The 22,595-nt window shown below is 40.3% G+C and overlaps 1 protein-coding gene across 1 annotated transcript in view; it reads right to left on the bottom strand.

The window, feature by feature from the left end:
- Positions 1–22,595, bottom strand: part of DOCK1 (dedicator of cytokinesis 1) — a 412,678-nt gene that overhangs the window by 251,060 nt on the left and 139,023 nt on the right. Inside the window, exons 24-27 of the mRNA XM_073685060.1 lie at positions 13,801–13,871; positions 12,692–12,798; positions 5,795–5,922; positions 1,950–2,045 (exon numbers count right to left, since the gene is read on the bottom strand). Coding sequence (XP_073541161.1) covers positions 1,950–2,045; positions 5,795–5,922; positions 12,692–12,798; positions 13,801–13,871 — 402 coding nt within the window. The remainder of the gene's footprint in view (positions 1–1,949; positions 2,046–5,794; positions 5,923–12,691; positions 12,799–13,800; positions 13,872–22,595) is intronic.

Here is a 22,595-nt window from a genome sequence, read left to right as displayed (position 1 = left end):
AATTGTTTTGTTTTTTTTACGGCATGTCTGGACATTGGTCACCTTATTTGCTCCCAATATTTAAAAAAAGTATACATTTAAAATTAGAAGTTTGTTTTGGTCAAAAATCAGCTTAGAATGTGGTTGAGGAGAGGAAAGATAAATGTTATAGACTCTGCCATCAGATGAGCTCACTGACAGATTCACTGGTAACTCATTGTGCAGTCAGGTATGCACGGTAATACATAGAAGCTGTAGAAACATTTATTTTCTATTTTTTTTTTCCAAAAATTATTTTTTATAGTTAAAAATGCAAGCATTTCAGCGTAAAGAAAAATCCACCAAAAGGTTTGTTTATATATCACACTAGTGAGTGCACAGAGTCCTTATCATTCGTGAATAGAGTGGACCATCAATCACACTGGACCTCTGCAGAGCGCTGTTCTCAAGAACGCTGCTCTTGCCAAAACCCCTGTAAGACTCAATGTGAATCCCCCCGTTTAGGCTGGGATCACATATCTCTTACATGTTCTGGAATTTAAGTTGGGATTTAAGGAGTAACAAGCCAAACCTGGCATGTCAGAGTGAGGAGACTTTTTAGCCATGCATGCTCCTCTTCAAATTGCGCCGGACATGAAGAATGATGCCATTTCTCAAATGTATTTCACCCATTGTACAATCAACATTAGCAAGTAATCTGAGGTTAAACATGAAAATACAGAAATACAGGGCTATAAAGACAATACATAAATCATAGTAATATCCCTTACTTCGAAAGTCCAGCTTAACACAGCGTGAGGATTACCATGCAACGTGTTTTCCTGCGGTACAGGTCGCTATAGTGCCAATCTGCCAATAGGACGTACAGTGTGCAGGGTCTTGCATGATCTCAATGCCCCAAATGTTAGTTTGCACCAGATCAGAAAACGGTCGGTGCAGAAAAGGGTTTCATCCCCAAATGATAGACTTTCTTAAAGAGATATTCCCATCTCCGTAATTGATCGCATACAATCATGAGAATGGAGGGTCTACGGATTTGCATCCTTTTCACTGTTTTTTTTTTTTTTTGCACATGGATGTTCTCATCCAAAAGCCATAATTAAAGATGGTTGTCCACTATGACTTATACTTAGGATAGGTCATCAATGTCTGATCGGTTGGGGTCCGACACCCGGCACCCCTGCCGATCAGCTGTTCTCGGTGTCGGCCATAATTGCTCGATTGTGGAGCTGCTCTGCCTTGTGATAGTGGCCGCGGCTTGGTACTACACATCTTCTCCCTATTGATTGAAACAGAAGGCGGATGTGTAGTACCCGGCCGCCGCCACTATCAGAAGGCGGAGCTGCTGCACAATCGAGCAGTTCCTGCCGGCGCCAACACCGGGACCAGCTGATCGTGGGGGTGTCGGGTGTTAGACCCTGACCGATCAGACATTGATGACCTATCCTGAATGAAAAAGTAGTGGACAACTTCTTTAAGTGAATGGGGATGACTCCAGTGCGGAGTCTCTCGCAGTTTTTCCAGAACGGCATCGCCCTCCTCTACCACATGGCTGTGCTGGGAAAAACTGTGAAGACGACGCACCACTAAAATATTAGATTAGGCCCCCTCAAGCTCAGACCTCATTCCCGCAGAGATTATCATGCATATCCTAACAATGAACCATCACTTAGTAAGATGGGAACACCCCTTTAACAGTAATTTCACATATGCTGTGTTTTGGGGGGAAAAAAAAATTGACGTAGTTTTTTTAAGCCAAAGTCAGGAGAGAATAAAAAATAAAAAATAAAAAAAAATTAAAAACCTCAAAAATTGCTATGGTCTATTTCCCCCCCCAAAAAAAGCTGTGTTACAGTTTTGGAAACTAATTAAATTAACAATGCTTCAGTAAATAAAAAAAAAAGGGAAAAGTAAATAGAAAAAATTAATAGAAGACAAATTCCAGCGGAATTGATTTACAATGTACTTACAATGAGCTCAGAATCCCGTCCCATGGATATGACTGTTCTGTTCACAGTTCTCAGAAGTTTTTCCATTATTATCTGAACATGTCTTTGAGTTGGACCCTGAAGAAGAAGAAGAAAAAAAAAGAAAAAAATAAGATATTTGTGCTCTATTCTGTAAAATCAATTTTTAAGATTATCTGAAAACTGCAGCGTTAATAGGCGCACAATACGTGGTGGCGATAAATTGGAGTCATTCGAACAACAGATTTAGAAATCTAAACGCGCCGAGCTTAGAACAAGTCTTTACGATGTGAATTTTATTCTATTTTTATAATCTTGTAATATATTTATGATCTAAAGATGTTTTGACTTGAGCTATAAGCTTTAAATTGACTTTCTAAAACTGAAATAAATGGCGGTATCATTTTGCAATGGCAATCTGTCTCCATTTCTCCGTACGGTGGTGTCAGTGCCTAATATAATAACGGCATTATGTGGTAAAGATAAAATGTATAAGTTGTGGTTTGGCACAGGAACAAAAGTGATCATTGCGGGAATCATTTTTGAAGCAAATATTTTGCTCTCTACATCGCCTATACACACATTATTTGCCTTCCAAGTTGGCGCAAAGACAGCCCTGTTACTTCTTTATACACATTAAAATTAATCCTAAAAATTAAAATTCTATTTAGACCTTTGCACAGAATTTTTATTTATTGCTCATTCGCTTCCTAAGTTCAGTTTTAGGCAACTTTCTAAGTAGTCTTCATTCATTATTTTATTTAAGTCATTTTGCTATTTGACTGATCTGCAGAAATGTAACAAATTCATAAGGGCGCTTGACATTTCCCTCTGATGTTCCTCTCCCTTCTCTCATAGTTATAGATAGCAGCAAGGAGGGGAAAGGCTATACACATATCTCCAAACTGTGGACAGGGGAGAAAACATCTATAGTCTCAAGGAAGTCAGAAAAAAAAACAGGCTACTTATAAAGAGGAAAGTACATGAAGAAAAAAATAAGTGCAAGATAGAAGCTGTACAGTTAAATGAGCTAATAAACACAGCAGCACCCTGGATACAAATAGACCTCACATCCAGCCTATATTACTGGTAGAGACACTCCCAGAAGTGGGAAAACAAACTTGGATAGGCTGCAAACTGCATGTCAGAAGGTCTGAGAATGAATAAAAGGAATGAAGAGTTCATATTGAAACAATATTCATCTGCATAACGTTTACAAAAGTGCATCAGACTTTATTTTAGTATACACAAGGGCCATCCCAAAAATATACACTTTTTTTTATATTTTTTAATTTAGCACTGTGTTGAATGAATGGTTAGCATGTATCAACACTATGGCTACTGTTAAAGGTATTCCTCATGAATGTATGTATACACCTAAAAGTCTAAATGTTTAATCAGTATGCAGTTACCTGCTGAGAAACTTCTAGTGGTCGCTGAGGGTAGACAGAATTGTGTATTTATGTGTACAGTACAGACCAAAAGTTTGGACACACCTTCTCATTTAAAGATTTTTCTTTATTTTCATGACTATGAAAATTGTACATTCACACTGAAGGCATCAAAACTATGAATTATCACATGTGGAATTATATACTTAACAAAAAAGTGTGAAACAACTGAAAATATGTCTTATATTCTAGGTTCTTCACAGTAGCCACCTTTTGCTTTGATGACTGCTTTGCACACTCTTGGCATTCTCTTGATGAGATTCAAGAGGTAGTCACCGGAAATGGTCTTCCAACAATCTTGAAGGAGTTCCCAGAGATGCTTAGCACTTGTTGGCCCTTTTGCCTTCACTCTGCGGTCCAGCTCACCCCAAACCATCTCGATTGGGTTCAGGTCTAGTGACTGTGGAGGCCAGGTCATCTGGCATAGCACCCCATCACTCTCCTTCTTGGTCAAATAGCCCTTACACAGCCTGGAGGTGTGTTTGGGGTCATTGTCCTGTTGAAAAATAAATGATGGTCCAACTAAACGCAAACCGGATGGAATAGCATGCCGCTGCAAGATGCTGTGGTAGCCATGCTGGTTCAGTATGCCTTCAATTTTGAATAAATCCCCAACAGTGTCACCAGCAAAGCACCCCCACACCATCACACCTCCTCCTCCATGCTTCACGGTGGGAACCAGGCATGTAGAGTCCATCCGTTCACCTTTTCTGCGTCGCACAAAGACACGGTGGTTGGAACCAAAGATCTCGAATTTGGACTCATCAGACCAAAGCACAGATCTCCACTGGTCTAATGTCCATTCCTTGTGTTCTTTAGCCCAAACAAGTCTCATCTGCTTGTTGCCTGTCCTTAGCAGTGGTTTCCTAGCAGCTATTTTACCATGAAGGCCTGCTGCACAAAGTCTCCTCTTAACAGTTGTTGAAGAGATGTGTCTGCTGCTAGAACTCTGTGTGGCATTGACCTGGTCTCTAATCTGAGCTGCTGTTAACCTGCGATTTCTGAGGCTGGTGACTCGGATAAACTTATCCTCAGAAGCAGAGGTGACTCTTGGTCTTCCTTTCCTGGGGTGGTCCTCATGTGAGCCAGTTTCTTTGTAGCGCTTGATGGTTTTTGCAACTGCACTTCGGGACACTTTCAAAGTTTGCCCAATTGTTCGCACTGACTGACCTTCATTTTGTAAAGTAATGATGGCCACTCGTTTTTCTTTACTTAGCTGCTTTTTTTCTTTCCATAATACAAATTCTAACAGTCTATTCAGTAGGACTATCAGCTCTGTATCCACCAGACTTCTGCACAACACAACTGATGGTCCCAACCCCATTTATAAGGCAAGAAATCCCACTTATTAAACCTGACAGGGCACACCTGTGAAGTGAAAACCATTTCCGGTGACTACCTCTTGAAGCTCATCAAGAGAATGCCAAGAGTGTGCAAAGCAGTCATCAAAGCAAAAGGTGGCTACTTTGAAGAACCTAGAATATAAGTCATATTTTCAGTTGTTTCACACTTTTTTGTTAAGTATATAATTCCACATGTGTTAATTCATAGTTTTGATGCCTTCAGTGTGAATGTACAATTTTCAAAGTAATGAAAATACAGAAAAATCTTTAAATGAGAAGGCGTGTCCAAACCTTTGATCTGTACTGTACATAGAGAACATTTTAGAGATCTATCCTCTATAAAAAAATAGACTAAGTAATCAATCAGTGAAGAATTTTGATTAAAAAAAAATGAATATGGTGTTCAAGGGTGGACACGGATCTTAAAAAGATTGTCCGGAACTTAGTGGACTTGAATGGGTGATAATCTCAGTTCCCAGCAGTGGCCAGTAAGCAATGTACACGGCTGCTGTGTTCTGAACATTGCATTGCTTGCCACTGTCATAGTGGATTTCATGCTGATCTTAGGGGGTTTCAGGTTATTGGACCCCCACCGATCTCATATTGATAAAATCTCTAGAGGATAGGTCATCAATTTTGAAGTCCTGGACAACCCATTTAAGGGGAACCATTAGTGATGAGCGAAAGTGCTCACCAAGTATAGCGGGTGCTCGAGTGACATGCTCGAGTCCCCGTCCCACGGCTGTTCGACAGCCCAAAGAGCGTTTGTCAGACGATACCCGCATGGTTTTTTTTGATTGTATAACAGCTGCAAAACATGTGGGGTGGAGACTCGAGCATGTCACCCGAGCACCCGCGATACTCAGTGCATACCCGAGCACCCGATGCAAACTCAAATAGCGAGCACTTGCGCTCACACTAGTAACCATCCAATGTCAATGACTTGATTAGGATGGATCGGTGTATCTGGCAGCACATAGAGAATCTCCCAGAGGAAATGCTATAACACAATTTGTCGGTTTATAAAAGTGAGCGAGCTTTTCCCATTACTAACCACGTCTTTCCTGTAAAGCACCTCCAGGATGTTACTAAGCAATTGGCAACAAGCTTCAAGTTCCTCCTGTCGCTCCAAGTGATGCTTCAGCTGATCCGTCATCATTGGGAGTAAGATCTCTCTGCACTCTGAAGACAAAGCAAACTGTTACACCGAGGAGAATGGATGTTTAACAACGAGACATTGCTTGTATGGTTAATATGGTTGTATGCGGTGCACACACGGTCAGGATTCTCCGGTATTGCCCGGTCAGAGTGGGCAGCCAAGTGACCGCAATACGCGATTTGCATACATGCAGTCACATGCCCACTAGACGTGCTCTGCTTCTCTTAATCCACTTGTATTGAGAGATACCAGGCATGTCTAGTCGGATTATATGGACGGAAGTCTGCAAATACCGGTGATTCCTGACAGTGTGCACCACATACTGCCAGAAGTTACACAATGACAGCAGACTTATCAAGACACTGGACAATCTCTTTAAAGTAGCATCCGACATCTTATTCTTTTCAAAAGAAGGAAATTATTATCTTTATTATTGCCATTCACTTCTATAGGGTATGTATTTGGCACAATTTTAAGCTATATCAGATTTTTCACCCATTTAGCGTTACCAATAAGACTCCATATCCATTCAGCAGGTCTACAAGACTCCAAATACAGTTGGTCTCTTTAAAGGAGAACCAGCGCCTCCCCCCAAAGCTTTCCCTGATTTAGAAAACCTATTTTTAAATATTCTGTATAGACAGGATCCCTCAGGTAGACCCCTAAATTTATTAGTCAGAGCGGATAGAAGCTAAAAAAAAAGCATGCATCTTGCTCAGAAATACAAAGCACATCCATACATTACATGTCCAGTTCACTGATAATAATGAGAAATGTGTAATTCTACATTTCTCCTGTGGTGGCGCTGAACGGTGATTGAACGCTATATGACTCTAAACATAATTTGTCAACTAATTTTTACATATAGAAGTAGTGATATGGCTGTATAGGAGCTAGTCCCCAATAAAAATTATACCTTATGTGCCGACTTCTGATGTGCTAATCATGAGAAATGTAGTGTAGAAGCCATATGTAAATGAAGCTGAAAGTGCACTGGGGCGTGTCACAGCACTTGGACCGCTTCTTTTGGACACAACATACCCAGCTTGATTTGCATATGGCTTCTACACTAGATTTCTCATGACTGGCACATTGGTATAATATATCATATCTATCTATCTATATATACACACACACACACACACACACACACTCTTCTCACAAAATTAGAATATTATCAAAGAGTTAATTTACGTCAGTTCTTCAATTCAAAAAGTGAAACTTATATATAGAGTCATTACAAACAGTGATCTATTTCAAGTGTTTATTTCTGTTAATGTTGATGATTATGGCTTACAGCCAATGAAAACACAAAAGTCATTATCTCAGTAAATTAGAATACTTTATAACAACAGTTTGAAAAATGTTTTTAAAATCCGAAATGTTGTCCTACTGAAATGTCTGTTCAGTAAATGCCCTCAATACTTGGTCGGGCTCCTTTTGCATCAATTACTGCATCAATGCGGCAATGTGGCATGGAGGGATCAGCCTGTGGCCCTGCTGAGGTGTTATGGAAGCCCAGGTGGCTTTGATAGCAGCCTTCAGCTCATCTGCATTGTTGGGTCTGGGGTCTCTCATCTTCCTGTATCTCTGGAGGACTCGTCCTGCATTAGGTAGACAACCTTTTGGCCACTGTGAAATGTACAATTTCCCCAGTATTCCAGCAGGGGACTCGGACACCTACTTATGAACAAAGGACACTTCTAACAAGTAGCGATTAATAGTCTAAAGGAGAGAACCCCTCTAAACAACTGGTGAAGTCAAAAAATCCCTTAGAATCCACAAATGTCAGATTTGCTGCATAAACTTTCTGCAGAAAAGCGACCGAAATCTGTGGGGGAATTCACAGAAGGAAATCAGCACTAAATTTTGTGGCTCTGCCAGTTAAGATTCCTAAAAGGTAATTACTTTTTTACATTGTGGTTCTTCTGAGTTGGTTCAACTCCAAAACGCGTTGAGAATAAACCGCATGATCTGATCCCTCATTACGTCCTCTGGATTTCATGAATATAATACAGCAGCAAAGACTACTACTCTTATCCTCCACCAAGGGAATTATTGGTAGCAGATTTGTTATGGGGGTTATGCGAGTACAGTGCCTTTTTTATTTATTTATTTTTTAACAATTTTGCATAAACACAGATTTTCCAGCGTATTGACAGATAATGCGCAACATTTATTTTTTATTTTTTTTTATAGGTCAATTGTTTCGTAAATGCAAAGTTAAGGAACTTTATAAATAGTCTTCAATAAAAAATGTAACAGTTTTTCTGCTGCGGAGAGGTTGTAAATCCTTTATGTAGCTGAGTGATCTGGAAAAATGTTATAAATCCATCAGAGCTATTGTTCTTCTGTCCCTTCTTTCAGTATTAGAGATAGCAGAAGGGAGGGAGTTGCACACAGATGTCCACAGTACAAAGGAAGGAAGAAAGTATCTCAGGGAGGGCAGAGATCACATACTACAGATAGGGAGGAAAGCACATGAAGAGGAAGCAAGTGCTGGACAGAAACAGTGTTCATTAGTGATAAGCATAAGTGCTCGTTACTTGAGTTTGCACCGAGTATCGCGGGTGTTTGAGTGACATGTTAAGAGTCCCCAAGGCTGTTAGACAGCCACAAAACATGTGGGGATTGCCCGTGTTTGTCAGGCAATCCCCACATGTTTTGCGGCTAACAGCCGCGAAACATGTTGCCGCGGGGACTTAAACATTTCACTTGAGCACCCGCGATACTCAGTGCATAACCGAGCACCCTATGCAAATTTGAGTAATGAGCACTTGCGCTGATCACTAGTGTTCATATATGAAAGCAGCACCACCTTGGATACACACAGACCTCACATGCAGCCTATATTCCTGGGAGAGACACTCCTACAAGAGAAAAATCTGACACTTGGATCAGGCTGCAAACTGCATATCAGGGGGCCTGAAAATGAATGAAGGAATTAAGATTGAAGACTTAAACTTTGCGCAATTATATCAACCACTGACACATGTAAAAAATGTTGTTTTTTTTCCCCATGTCAAAAGGTGTCCATAGCTTTAAAATAAATCCACACTGTGGGATGACTTATATGCAGAAAAATTCTGCGGCACGTGGATAAAATTTTAAAAATTCTGATCGTCATACCTGGTACTGTAAACTGTGGCAGATGTTACCTATGCAAAGCTGCAGATAAAATCTGTAACATTAGACCCATGTGTGGACTTCGCTTTCCATTGGAAAAAAAGAAGATTTTACTTCTCAATCCTGATATCTATCTGGAATAAATATATTTGGTAAAACATAATGAATGCTTCCTACGATGGCTGTATATCTAACGGCTAATACATGGCGCTCACCATCTCCGATACAGAGAGAACAATGTAATCTCTATATAAAGATACTTCTGTGCAATCAGAACCTGTGAGCGATCAGCTCCTATGTAACCGAGCAGACTACTTGCAGAGAATACCAATGGCGGCCACTGACTGATCCCGCCGTTCAGAGCCCCTGTACAATTACCGAGGTAGGTTGGTTTATTCATGCATCAGATCAATATCCCTCCTCAACTTGCAAGGATAAGCCTAAGGCTACGGGGCTTTGAGGCAATGGTGTCCTGGGTTGAAATCCAACCGGGGGCATGATGTGGATACAGTTTAGATGTTCTCCATGCTTTAGTTTCTTCTTTGCTCCATTAAAGGGATTTTCCTTGTTATGGATCACAGCTCAAAGAACTTTTTAAAAGGTTTCTACATACAAATTCAAGTTTTTTTCCATCATTTTTTACTTTTCTTTTTAGTCATCGTCACTATGATCCTTTACGTGCCCAGTCTCATCCACAGATGATGCACAAACGAAAGAACGTCCTGAGATGATATCGCATTGTGCCGGAGTACAGGGAACGTTGCACAGTGGCTCAGTGGTTAACACTGTATGGTGGCTCAGTGGTTAGAACTGTTGCTTTACAACGCTGGGGTCCTGGGTAAGAATCCCACCAAGGACAACATCTGCTAGGAGTTTGTATGTTCTCCCCGTGTTTGCGTGGGTTTCCTCCGGGTTCTCCGGTTTCCTCCCAGACTCCAAAGACATACTGGTAGGGAATCTAGATTGTGAGCCCCAATGGGGACAGTGATGATGTCTGTAAAGTGCGACAGAATATGATGCTTCTATATAAGCGAGTTTAACAAATAAAGTTGACTTTGGCTTCACAAGATGCACTGCTGTAATTTTCCCCTATGCAGGAGCTAAATCAAAGCAGCAGCCAATTTGCAGGCGATCATTTTGGAAGCTGGCACAGTATAACATACTGGCCAATGGACACAGTCAGTCTGCCCACTCACCGACAGCCCCTGCCAGCAGAACGCAGCTTCCTGTGAATGTAAAGGCTCGTCAATCTCTGTACAGCGCTGCAGAATATGTTGGAGATATTACAGAAAATTAAAAATAAACAGGCTTTACAGAGGATCTGTCATCACGTCTAACATGGCTGTGTTGGTATATAAGGGAAATTCCTGTAAAAAATATTCTGGATTATCTTTTCTTAGAGCTCCGCATTCTGCCTTTACTCTGTTATTCCTACTGGAAATATATGAATAAATCATTCCTCTTGTCATGGTGCTTTGTCCTTACTTAGTCAGACACTTCCTAATTACTGCTGACAGAGGAACTGGACAATGCAGAGAGTGGGCATGTGCTCTTTAAAAGAACATTAAAAAGTTGTTCTCATCTTCACTCTTGTGCAGCACATCGCTCCTCTGACTCCTGCTTGCTGGGGAAGTGGTGCACTCTTGATTGACAGCTCTGATGTCGCAAGTAGAGGCAGCTTTGTTTCTGAAGCTGGCCAGATCCAGTGATTCGGCTAGCTTCAAAGCAGCACATACAAGCTCTACAGCCAAGAACTTGTAAAGACTGCACTGCTTGACTAGGAGACCAACCACCACTGCAGTCTAGCAGCAGTAACTTGGACAACGAGCAGTTAACAATTAAATTAGAAATCTCTCCATTCCTTTATAACGCATAGTAGATTGCAAACTTTCAAAGTTAACCACTTAGGACGCTGAGAAAAATCCTTTATACACAGAATGGGAAGAAAAAGAAATAAAAAAATATATATTATAATATATATATATATATATATATATATATATATATATATATATATATATATATATATATATATATATATATATAATAAAAAAATAAATATATATATATTTTCCCAGCAATTTCTTCCTTAATCTCTTTTTCTTTGATTCAGTTTTATCTCATATTAATATTGAGAAATAAATGTGTCTCAAGACCTCAGCCATGTCCTCCTTCCTCATTGTCTGGTGTGTGCATTTAATATACCTGGCTGCAGCAGGAGCCTCTCCCCTCTACTCAGATTGCAGCAAGCAGCAAGATTAAAGGAAACATGTGACGTCAAATAAGGCTATTAATGTGCATCTATAGGGGTAATCTGCAGGTTAAATCGGTGCCTGGCCACAAGGAGAGGAATAGCTTTGTTCATCTCAGGAGCTGTAGGCTTTCAGTCGTACAGGCATGCGGTCACGGTTACAGTGTGAGCGTCGGCTGTAAGAACACCCTGGCACATTGATTGACAGCCGGCCCTGCAGTGCATCAGTGGAGAGTCAGCTGTCAGTCAAAGTACTGGATGTGCTTATAGCTACCGCTCACAATTCGGTGAGCAGTGACTGTGGCCACCTTGGCACACCTATATAACTGAAAGCCGGCGGCTCTCAGCAGAAATAAAGTTAATCTTCTCCCTGGAGTAGCGCTTTTAGTATGTCAGCCGGGCACCTTTCTACTCATGATTTTGGCTTACAAATATGGATGTAAAATACTGACCAAACACTGAACAAGGCTTAATACAGGTAAACTACCTGCCTGTTCTACCAGGTGCGGGCTCAATGCGGTCAACAACCGCTCCTGCCGGCGATTTGGCTGCTCCACGTATACAGAGCACCTTTTCTTCTTGCAGGTTGCTCTGTCGATGGGGCGTAACTGTCGACATCATGGTGATGGACAGCTAACTTTCTGCAGTTGTCAATCAGCATGATATCGGCAGCCACGACCCATCGACAGAGCAGAGCGGATGAGAAGCCACTAAATTGCCGGCAGGAGTGGTCTATGCCGGCAGATATCTGAACCGGGTACAACAGGCAGGTAGTCCTTAGGCCCGTATTTAAAAAAAATTATATAGTCCTGAATAATCCCTTTAAATGTTGATTTCTAGGTTTTGTGTTCCTTTAAAATTGAAATTAGACTAGGGACAGGAACTGATGTGATGACAGTGCTGCAGAATACGCTCCTGCAATATATCTACAAGGGAAGTTCCTAAATTCATGTTAGTACAGCTCAGAATACAAAACTCCATACAAGTAAATACATAGTAAGCTAAAAAGATCAATTCTGGCCTAAACTGGGAAATGGACTGAAATCTAATTTGCTTGCATTTGAGGGTAAATCCCACAGAAGGCTCGGATCTGATATTGATCTGCACCATTATATATGACCTATATTTTCAAGTGCAGAGTAATAACAGTAAATGCCAGAAAAAAAAAATGGCTATACTCCTAACACAAATAAAAAAAAAATGTATTACCTCGAAAGGGAGGTCACAGAAATGCGGTTTTAATGCCAATGCCCAATGTTTGCGAGACTGTATAGAAAGTGACCTTGATGCCACTTATCACAGCGACATTGCTCATTTAAGATTAAGCATTAAAACAGTCTGTACTGCGGCTTTCCTCGAGGTAAACGACTATTATCAGGCATAAAATGCAGTGATGCAGACCGTTCCCGTCTTACCGAGCTGGCTGAAAAGGTCGCTGTGTACTATCTCAATAAGGCAGTAGAGCTTTTGTCGTACCAGGCGATCTCTAGGAACGTTCAGGATGAAGTCAGTAAAAAGTTTGCTGCGGAAAAGGAAAATTAAATTTTAAATAATAAAAAAAAAAAAACACTTAGAAAAAATTCTTAACTATTATGATGAGCATTGACTCCGTAAATAAACCTAAAAAAAAATGTAAGCAAAAAAAAGAAAGTAAAAAAATCACCCATAATTACAATAGTTTTGAAAATTCCTTTTCTTTGAAGGTTTTAAAAGGAATCGCTCATGTTGCACATGCACTACTACGGTAACATGATCAGGCTCTGTTCTCCAGAGAGATGCCCCATTGGATATGAGACTACCCCTTTAATGGATTTAAATCCTCTTTCTTTCTATGCTTAGGAGTCCAGTGGGCGGTCCTTGTTTTCACGCCACCGCTGATGCCAGTGATTGGCTACAGCAGTGAAGTGATACAAAGGCATTTTTCACATTTAAATAGTAAACCAAATGTGGTTGAGACTTCAGGAAAATTGGCACTGGATTGGTTTTGACAGGTTGTTTTTTTTAAGAGGTTTAAAAACCTCTTAAATGACATATTTGTTGGGCCTGGACTTAATGTTAATATCCTATATTTTTATCTATATGAAGGGGGATTTAAAATACTGTATAGGACAAACTGAGCCTTGACCATAATAATGATGTATTAAAAAAATGTATCACTTTGGAATAATTTTAAAAGAGAAGAAAAACAACAATAGTAAAATGGTGCTCAAAGCTGGGAAATCACTGGTAAAATGTAACGCAATAGCAACGTCAGAAACTTTGGTGGTTGTTTTTCCGTCTCCTGAGGCCACCCCTTGAGAATAAACAGAGGTTAATCGTCGGGGAGCGAGCAGAACGGTGTACACAATGCTCCACTCGGTCTCCAAGGACCGGCTAATCTCACTTTTACTGTTAAACTGGATTATAAACTACAAAATGCCTTTGGTTGGAAAAAAATTTTTCTACAAAACCTGATGATTTTAGGCTAGAGGACCATTCTAATGCTCTGGATGCGGTGGTGGTATTAGTTAGGATGGCTACTTACCTTAACTCCTTGGGGTCGAATACAAGTTTCACATCATTCACAATAGTAGGCAGATATTTCAGCGCAGCACCCTGAAAAAAAAAATTATATTACAGTAATATTACAAAACATATATTTTTGTATTCTTACTAAAAAAAAAAAAACCTACTGATTATACTATACTTTTTTTTTTCTTTAAAGCATGCGTCATTTCAGGTGACTTTAGAACAAGCTGTTGATCATGTGTACATCAGGAATAACACCATTATATCCTGCATTTTCAATAGTTTTCCCCTCCGCTCTCATTTTCAATTGTCTCTGAGCTAGTGGGTAGAGATTAGCTGCCAAGATGTTTAACATACACATCACACACAGACTTTAGAGAATCCTGTTGTCCTGTCTATGTAGCATATGTTCTTAAGTACCAACAGCATGGAGGACATAATACAGCAATACTGAGCAGTGTAGCTGTGAATTCAGCACTAGGGTGAGAAACACACACAGAAGGATCTCCTGCTTTCTGGGGTTTATTTCCCTCTCTCTGGCTCGACTATTATTTATTTATTTTACTCATACAGTGCTATTAATTCCACAGGGCTTTACAGTCACAGTCATCATCGGAACTGTCCCCATTGGGGCTCACAATCTACACTCCCTATCAGTATGTCTTTGGAGTGTGGGAAGAAACCAGAGAACCCGGAGGAAACCCACGCAAACACGGGGAGAACATACAAACTACTTGCAGATATTGCCCTTGGTTGGATCTGAAACCACGACCCCAGCGCTGCAAGGCTGCAGTGCTAACCACTGAGCCACCGTGCTGCCCTGACCTTTCTTCTTCTTACTCCCCTCCCCTTTTCAAACAGACTTCAATAGGTAGCTATAATCTGACAACTCAATGAGTTGGCAACTTGTCTTGTTTTAAATAGAATTTGTCAGCAACATCAACCCCCGCCCCAAACCACATATTTGGTGATGCAAGTCTTTGATCTATACACCTATCGACAACTTTACATCTTCTATCTGTTGCTGCATTCCAAAGTAATTAGCATTTTAATTCAAATAATATAAAATATAATATATATATGATCTTTTTAGCTTACTATGTATTTACTTGTATGGAGTTTTGTATTCTGAGCTGTACTAACATGAATTTAGGAACTTCCCTTGTAGGTATATTGCAGGAGCGTATTCTGCAGCACTGTCATCACTTACATCAGTTCCTGTCCCTAGTCGAATTTCAATTCTAAAGGAACACAAAACCTAGAAATCAACATTTTGTCCTGCGAAGGAGGAGTTTGTATGTTCTCCCTGTGTTTGGGTGGGTTTCCTCCGGGTTCTCCGGTTTCCTCCCACACTCCAAAGACATACTGATTGGGAATGTAGATTGTGAGCCCCAATGGGGACAGTGCCCATAATGTCTGTAAAGCGCTGCGGAATTAATGGCACTATATAAGTGAGTAAAATAAATAAATAAGATAGTAAGTCCTCTGGGCGTGACAAAGCACTTTCTAAAGCTTTGGCTTGACAGGTTGTTTCCCCACTCAGCACCAGCCTCCTTAGCTTGATTGATAGCTCACTGTCTGATTTCCACACCTGATGTCACACAGATAAATAGGCTAAAGAGAGTCTCCCGCTGGGAGGAGAAACAACTCCAGGAGACCATGGCTTCTTAATTACGCTGTCACACCCAGACTTTTTAACGCCCCATTAGCATGTGATAGAAAAGGTTTATTACTTGGGATTGCAGCAACAGATAGAAGATATAAAGGTGGCAATGGTTTTCGATGTGAAAGTTCTGCATGCTCATCTATACGGTTTGGGGTAGGTTAATCATACTGACAAATTCACTTTAACCAAGACTGATTTTAGCAGTTTTCAAAGTAAATGATGATTGCAGGTAGGCAGGGGAGGAAAAGAAGAAATGTCTCATAAGTGGAGAAAAAAAAGCAGATGTCTTTGATAAAATATATTTTCTTATATTCACGTGTACTATTGATTCATTTTATGTAATTGATTAAAAAAATGGATTAAAGTTTGTTGAAAAGACAGTGACCATTAAAAACGAGATTTCATAGATACGTCTTTCATCGCAAACACTGAATAAAAAGCACAACTGTTTAAAGTAACAAAAAACAGAAAAACAGCAAAAAAAAATACAAAAGAAGAGAAATCTAGTTTAAAATTTGGAGCAACTTTTTCCTCTCTGAAGGGGATATGAAATCTGCAAGGAGGATTAAAGAACCAGAGCAAGGTGAGTAATAATAAATAAACTTGTTCATGATCTCTCCATGTCTTCCCTTGAGGTTGGCTTCTTATATCATAGATGAAATAGCCAGCCTTTTTGATGGGTGCAGGAAAACGTCCTTGCTAAGCAAATGCATGCCTGATAAACCCTCACGGGAAGTAATTTGGGCTGGTGCTTGACGTAGACACAATTGTAACACATTTTTTGAGTTTCAATTGCCCTGCATAATAGGAAGGGATGAAGATCTTGAGCACATAAGGGTTGTGAATTCTATTGCTAATTTATACGCTCAAGAAACTGAATTTCAATTTTTTTTTCTTTTTTTGCTTGAAGTGTAAATTACTATTTTGTGATTATAAATTTAACACAAAAGTGCAAAAGGGAATAAACACAATTTGGACAAATAAGAAAAAGAATGTTAAATAGATCCACATCACATAAATAAAATATAAATTGTCGAGCAATATTTACTGCAAACAGGTTCACATTTAACCTCATAATGAGGGTCTAAGAGAAAGTTTTTCCTTAAAGAAACCATCAAGCCGGCTTAAAGAAAAGCTACCATCAGAAAATGACCTATGGATTAAATCATGTGTTAAAATGTATTTTATTTTTTATTTTTTTAAAAGATAGATAAAAAAAAAGCACAAAAACTGTCAGTTTCAAAATATACATGTTCGCCTGTTTTAAACAATAGGTCATTTTCAGATGATATCTTCCCTCTAAGGAGACTTAAGGCCCCGTCACACATAACGAGATCGCTAGCGAGATAGTTAGTGCGTCACGGTTTTGGGATCACTGGAAAGTCGTTTCGTGATCGCTGGGGAGCTGTCAAACATGCAGAACTTACCGACGATTTAGGCCGCCCCAGCGATCGAACTAAGGATCTGAGCGGTCGTTGGGACGCTTTCACACAGCAGCTATTTCAACGATCCACACCTTGATAGGGACTGTACTGTGTCACAAAGGCGTGCATAAAGTTACTTTTCCGCGCCCCTCATCTCCGATTGGTGGACGCTACTGCGTTCTGATTGGGCGGCCTTGGTTTAACATTGCTACTGCGTCTCCGGTCAGACGGGAACACTGGTGTGTGCATTGTTCCTGTACAGATGTATGGATGTCCATATATTTATATGAATATATATATATATATATATATATATATATATTTATATGAATATATTTATATGAATATATATATATATATATATATATATATATATATATATATATATATATATATATATATATAAATGGTCATGTAAATGGTCATTTATGTGTATGCATATCTGTATGTTTGAGAGTATGTATGTGTATATATATAGTTATCTGTATACGTATGTGTATATGAGTGTGTGTATATATTTATGTACTTAAAAATAAGTATGAGTACATGGATGAATCTGTTTACATACGAGTACACGAATGTATGTGTATGTATGTATGTATCTGTATACACATGTGTATACATATGTATATATATATATGGACTGCTTACTGCAGTGACTGCTGCTACTACTGAAAGAATGAGAAACAAAGCTTTTGCATAGTAGGACACACAGTTTATTAGACACATCAGTACAGAAATGTCAGTAGTGTAGAAACATGAGTAGTTGCCCACTATAGGTTCTGATACTGCCAAGGAACAGCACCAGGACCGTTAAAATACTGGCAGTAGTTGTCGCGGCAGGTCTTCGCATCATGGGTGTTTCTGCCATGTCCCACTGGTTGAAGGCCTGCAATTGCAGGATCGTTTGCACGCCATTCACCGAGCTCCACTTCCCCATTGGCTCGGTCCACAGAGTCCATGAAGCCAGGCGGACAGTACATAATTGCATCACGTCGATGAAGAAAGTTGTGAAGCGTGCAACAGGCCAAAACAACAGAGTCTACTGATTTAAGATTCATGTTAATTGGCGTGTGAAAAACTCTGAAGCGGTTGGCCAGGACAGCGTGTCAGAAAACGTGCTGTGTGGGTGTGTGTGCACGAGACCCCTAAAATATCTGCCCATGCAAAAGCATATATATACAGATAGAAGCCAAGCCCTCCCTCCCTGAAGAGCAATGATAGCAGATAATTGGTAGATGTCCTATAAATGAATGAAAAATGGAAACTCATTTGAGACCCGAAACAATACCTACCTCGCTAAAGAGGTCTGATTTTTTCAAAGTGGAGTCACAGCCGGAGAACGCTGGTGGGATCTGAACAACAAGGACGCAGTAGCGACCACCAATCGGGGACAAGGGGCGCGGAAAAGTCCAATTTATGCACGACTACGTGTCTCAGTTCTGAATTGCTAACGAGGTCGTTGATAAGGTGTCAAATACAGCGATGCACACTGCCCAGCGGGAGGGCAACGACCCAGGAATGGTCCAGGAAGCTTTGTAACGATCAGCGATCTCACAGCAGGGGCCTGATCGTTGCTACCTGTCAGACATAACGAGATCGCTAGCGATCTCGTTATGTGTGACGGGGCCTTTAGAGAGACCAGACAAAGCTCTTTAACCCTCCGTCACATACAATATCGGTTCTAACGAGTTCACATACAATGTGACTGTCAGGCGCAGGCTAGAAAAATACCTATAATGTCTAATGTTTGCAATTTCAGTGCTCTAAAAGTGATCAGTGACCTTCATAGGGATGTAATAAAAGAGACTACACATAATCAGGTGCAAAAAAAACCATTTACTTAACATAAAACTAATAACTCTGAAATACAAACATTTCAAAACTCCCGCCAAATAAAAGGCCTATTGTATGTGATGGAGAGTTAAAAAAAGGTATGCAAAAAAATCTCTTCAAAGAAGAATTAAACAGGGTCTCTAGAGCCACCTAAAGGTGACAGTAATCCTACAAGTCAATATTGAACCTTTAAAGAGTCTTTTCTATGTGAGTTAGGATATAAATCCAAGCTAGAATATTTTCCAGAAGGAGAACATTTCCATTTGCACACAACAACTGTTTCAGGATTTTTGCTCCTCGTCAGTGCAAAGCAGAAGACTTATTGGCTGGGTGAGAGTCCCTCAAAAAAGGGAAAAAAAACTCTAAAATAGCTGTCTGCAGCTGGAAAAGGTTCTGGTTTGGCTTTTTACCTTACATATAGCAATGCTCTTTAAAGGGTCAATATTGACTTCTAAGATTCCACCTCCAATAAGTGGCACTAGAGACCTTGTTACTTTCCTCTTCACATTTATGCATTTACAGTTTGGAAACTTGATCAGTAAAGGAAATCCAAAACCAAAATTAATAATCATTGCGAGCCAAAAGAAATTAATACAAGAGAGGATTGTAATCTCTCTGCTGCGGCACTGATGCAACTAAGACAACAAATCTGGATTACTGTACATAATTACCGAGTACGGGAAATGAGATTGTAAAGAGGTCAAAATGTGACACAGATTTATGGCAGGTTCTGTAAAAGGTTCTTGACTGTAGTAAAATTATCAGTGAAAAGTCGAGACTCAAAAGCAGTGGGTGAAATTCTTGTGATTGAAATTAACTAGCTATAGTTTAACCCTTTAACAGTTGCATTTTTACGGCAGTCTATAAATGACCTTATAACTAGAGATGACCGTAGCGTAAGATGGGGGGATAAAAGAGATGACTGCAGCATAAAATGGGGGGGGGGGGGTACAAGAGAGATGACCGCAGGATAAGATGGGAAGACACAAAAGAGATGACCCCAGGATAAGATGGGGGGATAAAAGATGACCGCAACATAAGAATGGGAGGATACGGGGGGGGGATAACCGCAGGATAAGATTGGGGTATACGAGAGAGATGACCTCAGCATAAGATGGGGGGATACGAGAGAGATGACCGCAGGATAAGATGGGGAAGGATAAAAAAGAAGACCGCAGCATAAGATCGGCGGATACAAGAGAGATGACAGCAGCATAACACGGGGGGATAAAAGAGAGATGACAGCAGCATAAGATGGGGGATGCAAGAGACATGACCGCAGCACTGTAGTTGGTTAACAGAGGAGGGGGCTCCCTCTTTAAACCCCTTGGAACCCAGCTGGATTGCTGGGTCCCCATGTTTGCTATCGCTATTCAAACCCAAGTAATGGTCTCAACCAGCTATAGTGGCCTGTTAGACCCCAGCTTATGGCCAAATTTCTGTGCAAGACTGACAGGTCTGATGCACTGCAGTACTGATCCACGATCAGGGTGTCAAATATTCAATTCGTACAGTAGGACTAGGTTCAAACGCTACAAAAGTTCAATAAAATTTGTTTAAAAAAAAAGCAGGGAACTAAAAAACTTAGCTCTTCTTTATAAAAAAAAAAAAAAGTACACATAATTGGTATTGCTACGTATGTAATACTTATACTTGGCACCACATAGGATATTGCATTTTTTATATACACTATATAACAATTCAATAAAGAGTTGAAAAAAAAAGTAAAATCAGTGAAAATTGTGTCCAAATTCAAATGATGTCCTCTGGAGGTTGAGGATCAATGTACTTTATAAATGGAAGTAGCATCACTAGCTCATCATGGTCATGTAAATGGTTGGGGAGGTGACCCTCACTAACACTCCTTTTGTGGCTAAATAATTTGTGTTTGGCCTGGTTCCCATTAGATTAAAACTCAAATTAGTGGGTTATTAAATAAGATTTATTGCCAGCTGGCTTTAATCTTTTTCAAATTTTAGATGATTATTTTTTATTAAAGGGATGATGTTGCTTTATTGGGCACCTTAAATAGAGAATATTGGTTCCAATTAAAATCTAAAAATCAGCCCTCAGGAAAAAAAAAAAGTCAAAGCGCAAAAAAAGACAAAAAAATGATTGAATATAGCACAGACTGATTTGCTTAAAGGGGTTGTTGGGTAAGAGATATGCACCCCGGTAAACAGTTGATACTGTCAGAAAAACTGCAGCTGAGCCAATCATTTCTTCTCTGCAGTGTAGAGGAATTGTAAGACTGTATTCAGAGAAAACGGCTGCCCATACAACACAAGGAAGGCTCAAGTCAGACTGTTCAGACAGAAGGGAACCCTCCTACAGGGGGTCTGTATGACTTAGTAGGGTATATGAACAATGGTTGTCCTCATGAGGGGCGGCCTTTAATACCCTGTCAATAGCAACCCTGCATGTTCATACGTAGGATGGGCTACTTGCTCAGTAGTAAGCAACATGTTGAAGAAAAATTAAAAAAGCTTTTTTTAATCAAAAGACACTTAATCCAAAAGAAACCAAGGCGCTCACAGTTCGGAAATACAGTATGAACTATCTGTTTAGCGCCCCCCACTCCTCATTTTATGCTGAGGTATTCTCTCTTGAATCCCCTTATATTATGCTGTGGTAATCTCTCTTGCATCCTCCTATCTTATGTTGCGGTCATCTCTCTTGCATCCTCCTATCTTATGTTGCGGTCATCTCTCTTGCATCCTCCTATCTTATGTTGCTGTCATCTCTCTTGCATCCTCCTATCTTATGTTGCGGTCATCTCTCCTGCATCCTCCTATCTTATGTTGCGGTCATCTCTCCTGCATCCTCCTATCTTATGTTGCGGTCATCTCTCTTGCATCCTCCTATCTTATGTTGCGGTCATCTCTCTTGCATCCTCCTATCTTATGTTGCGGTCATCTCTCTTGCATCCTCCTATCTTATGTTGCGGTCATCTCTCTTGCATCCTCCTATCTTATGTTGCGGTCATCTCTCTTGCATCCTCCTATCTTATGTTGCGGTCATCTCTCTTGCATCCTCCTATCTTATGTTGCGGTCATCTCTCTTGCATCCTCCTATCTTATGTTGCTGTCATCTCTCTTGCATCCTCCTATCTTATGTTGCGGTCATCTCTCTTGCATCCTCCTATCTTATGTTGCGGTCATCTCTCTTGCATCCTCCTATCTTATGTTGCGGTCATCTCTCTTGCATCCTCCTATCTTATGTTGCGGTCATCTCTCTTGCATCCTCCTATCTTATGTTGCGGTCATCTCTCTTGCATCCTCCTATCTTATGTTGCAGTCATCTCTCTTGCATCCTCCTATCTTATGTTGCGGTCATCTCTCTTGCATCCTCCTATCTTATGTTGCGGTCATCTCTCTTGCATCCTCCTATCCTCCTATCTTATGTTGCGGTCATCTCTCTTGCATCCGCCTCATCTTATGCTGCAGTCATCTCTCTTGTATCCCTCCCATGCTATTCTTTGGCAATCTCTCTTGCATCCTCCTATCTTATGTTGCGGTCATCTCTCTTGCATCCTCCTATCTTATGTTGCGGTCATCTCTCTTGCATCCTCCTATCTTATGTTGCGGTCATCTCTCTTGCATCCTCCTATCTTATGTTGCGGTCATCTCTCTTGCATCCTCCTATCTTATGTTGCGGTCATCTCTCTTGCATCCTCCTATCTTATGTTGCGGTCATCTCTCTTGCATCCTCCTATCTTATGTTGCGGTCATCTCTCTTGCATCCTCCTATCTTATGTCGCGGTCATCTCTCTTGCATCCTCCTATCTTATGTCGCGGTCATCTCTCCTGCATCCTCCTATCTTATGTCGCGGTCATCTCTCCTGCATCCTCCTATCTTATGTTGCGGTCATCTCTCTTGCATCCT

The sequence above is a fragment of the Phyllobates terribilis genome, unplaced genomic scaffold (assembly GCF_046119375.1).
Source record: "Phyllobates terribilis strain yellow unplaced genomic scaffold, ASM4611937v1 Scaffold_5__5_contigs__length_657084704, whole genome shotgun sequence".
Taxonomy (NCBI): domain Eukaryota; kingdom Metazoa; phylum Chordata; class Amphibia; order Anura; family Dendrobatidae; genus Phyllobates; species Phyllobates terribilis.
This window is presented reverse-complemented; position numbering and strand designations above follow the sequence as displayed.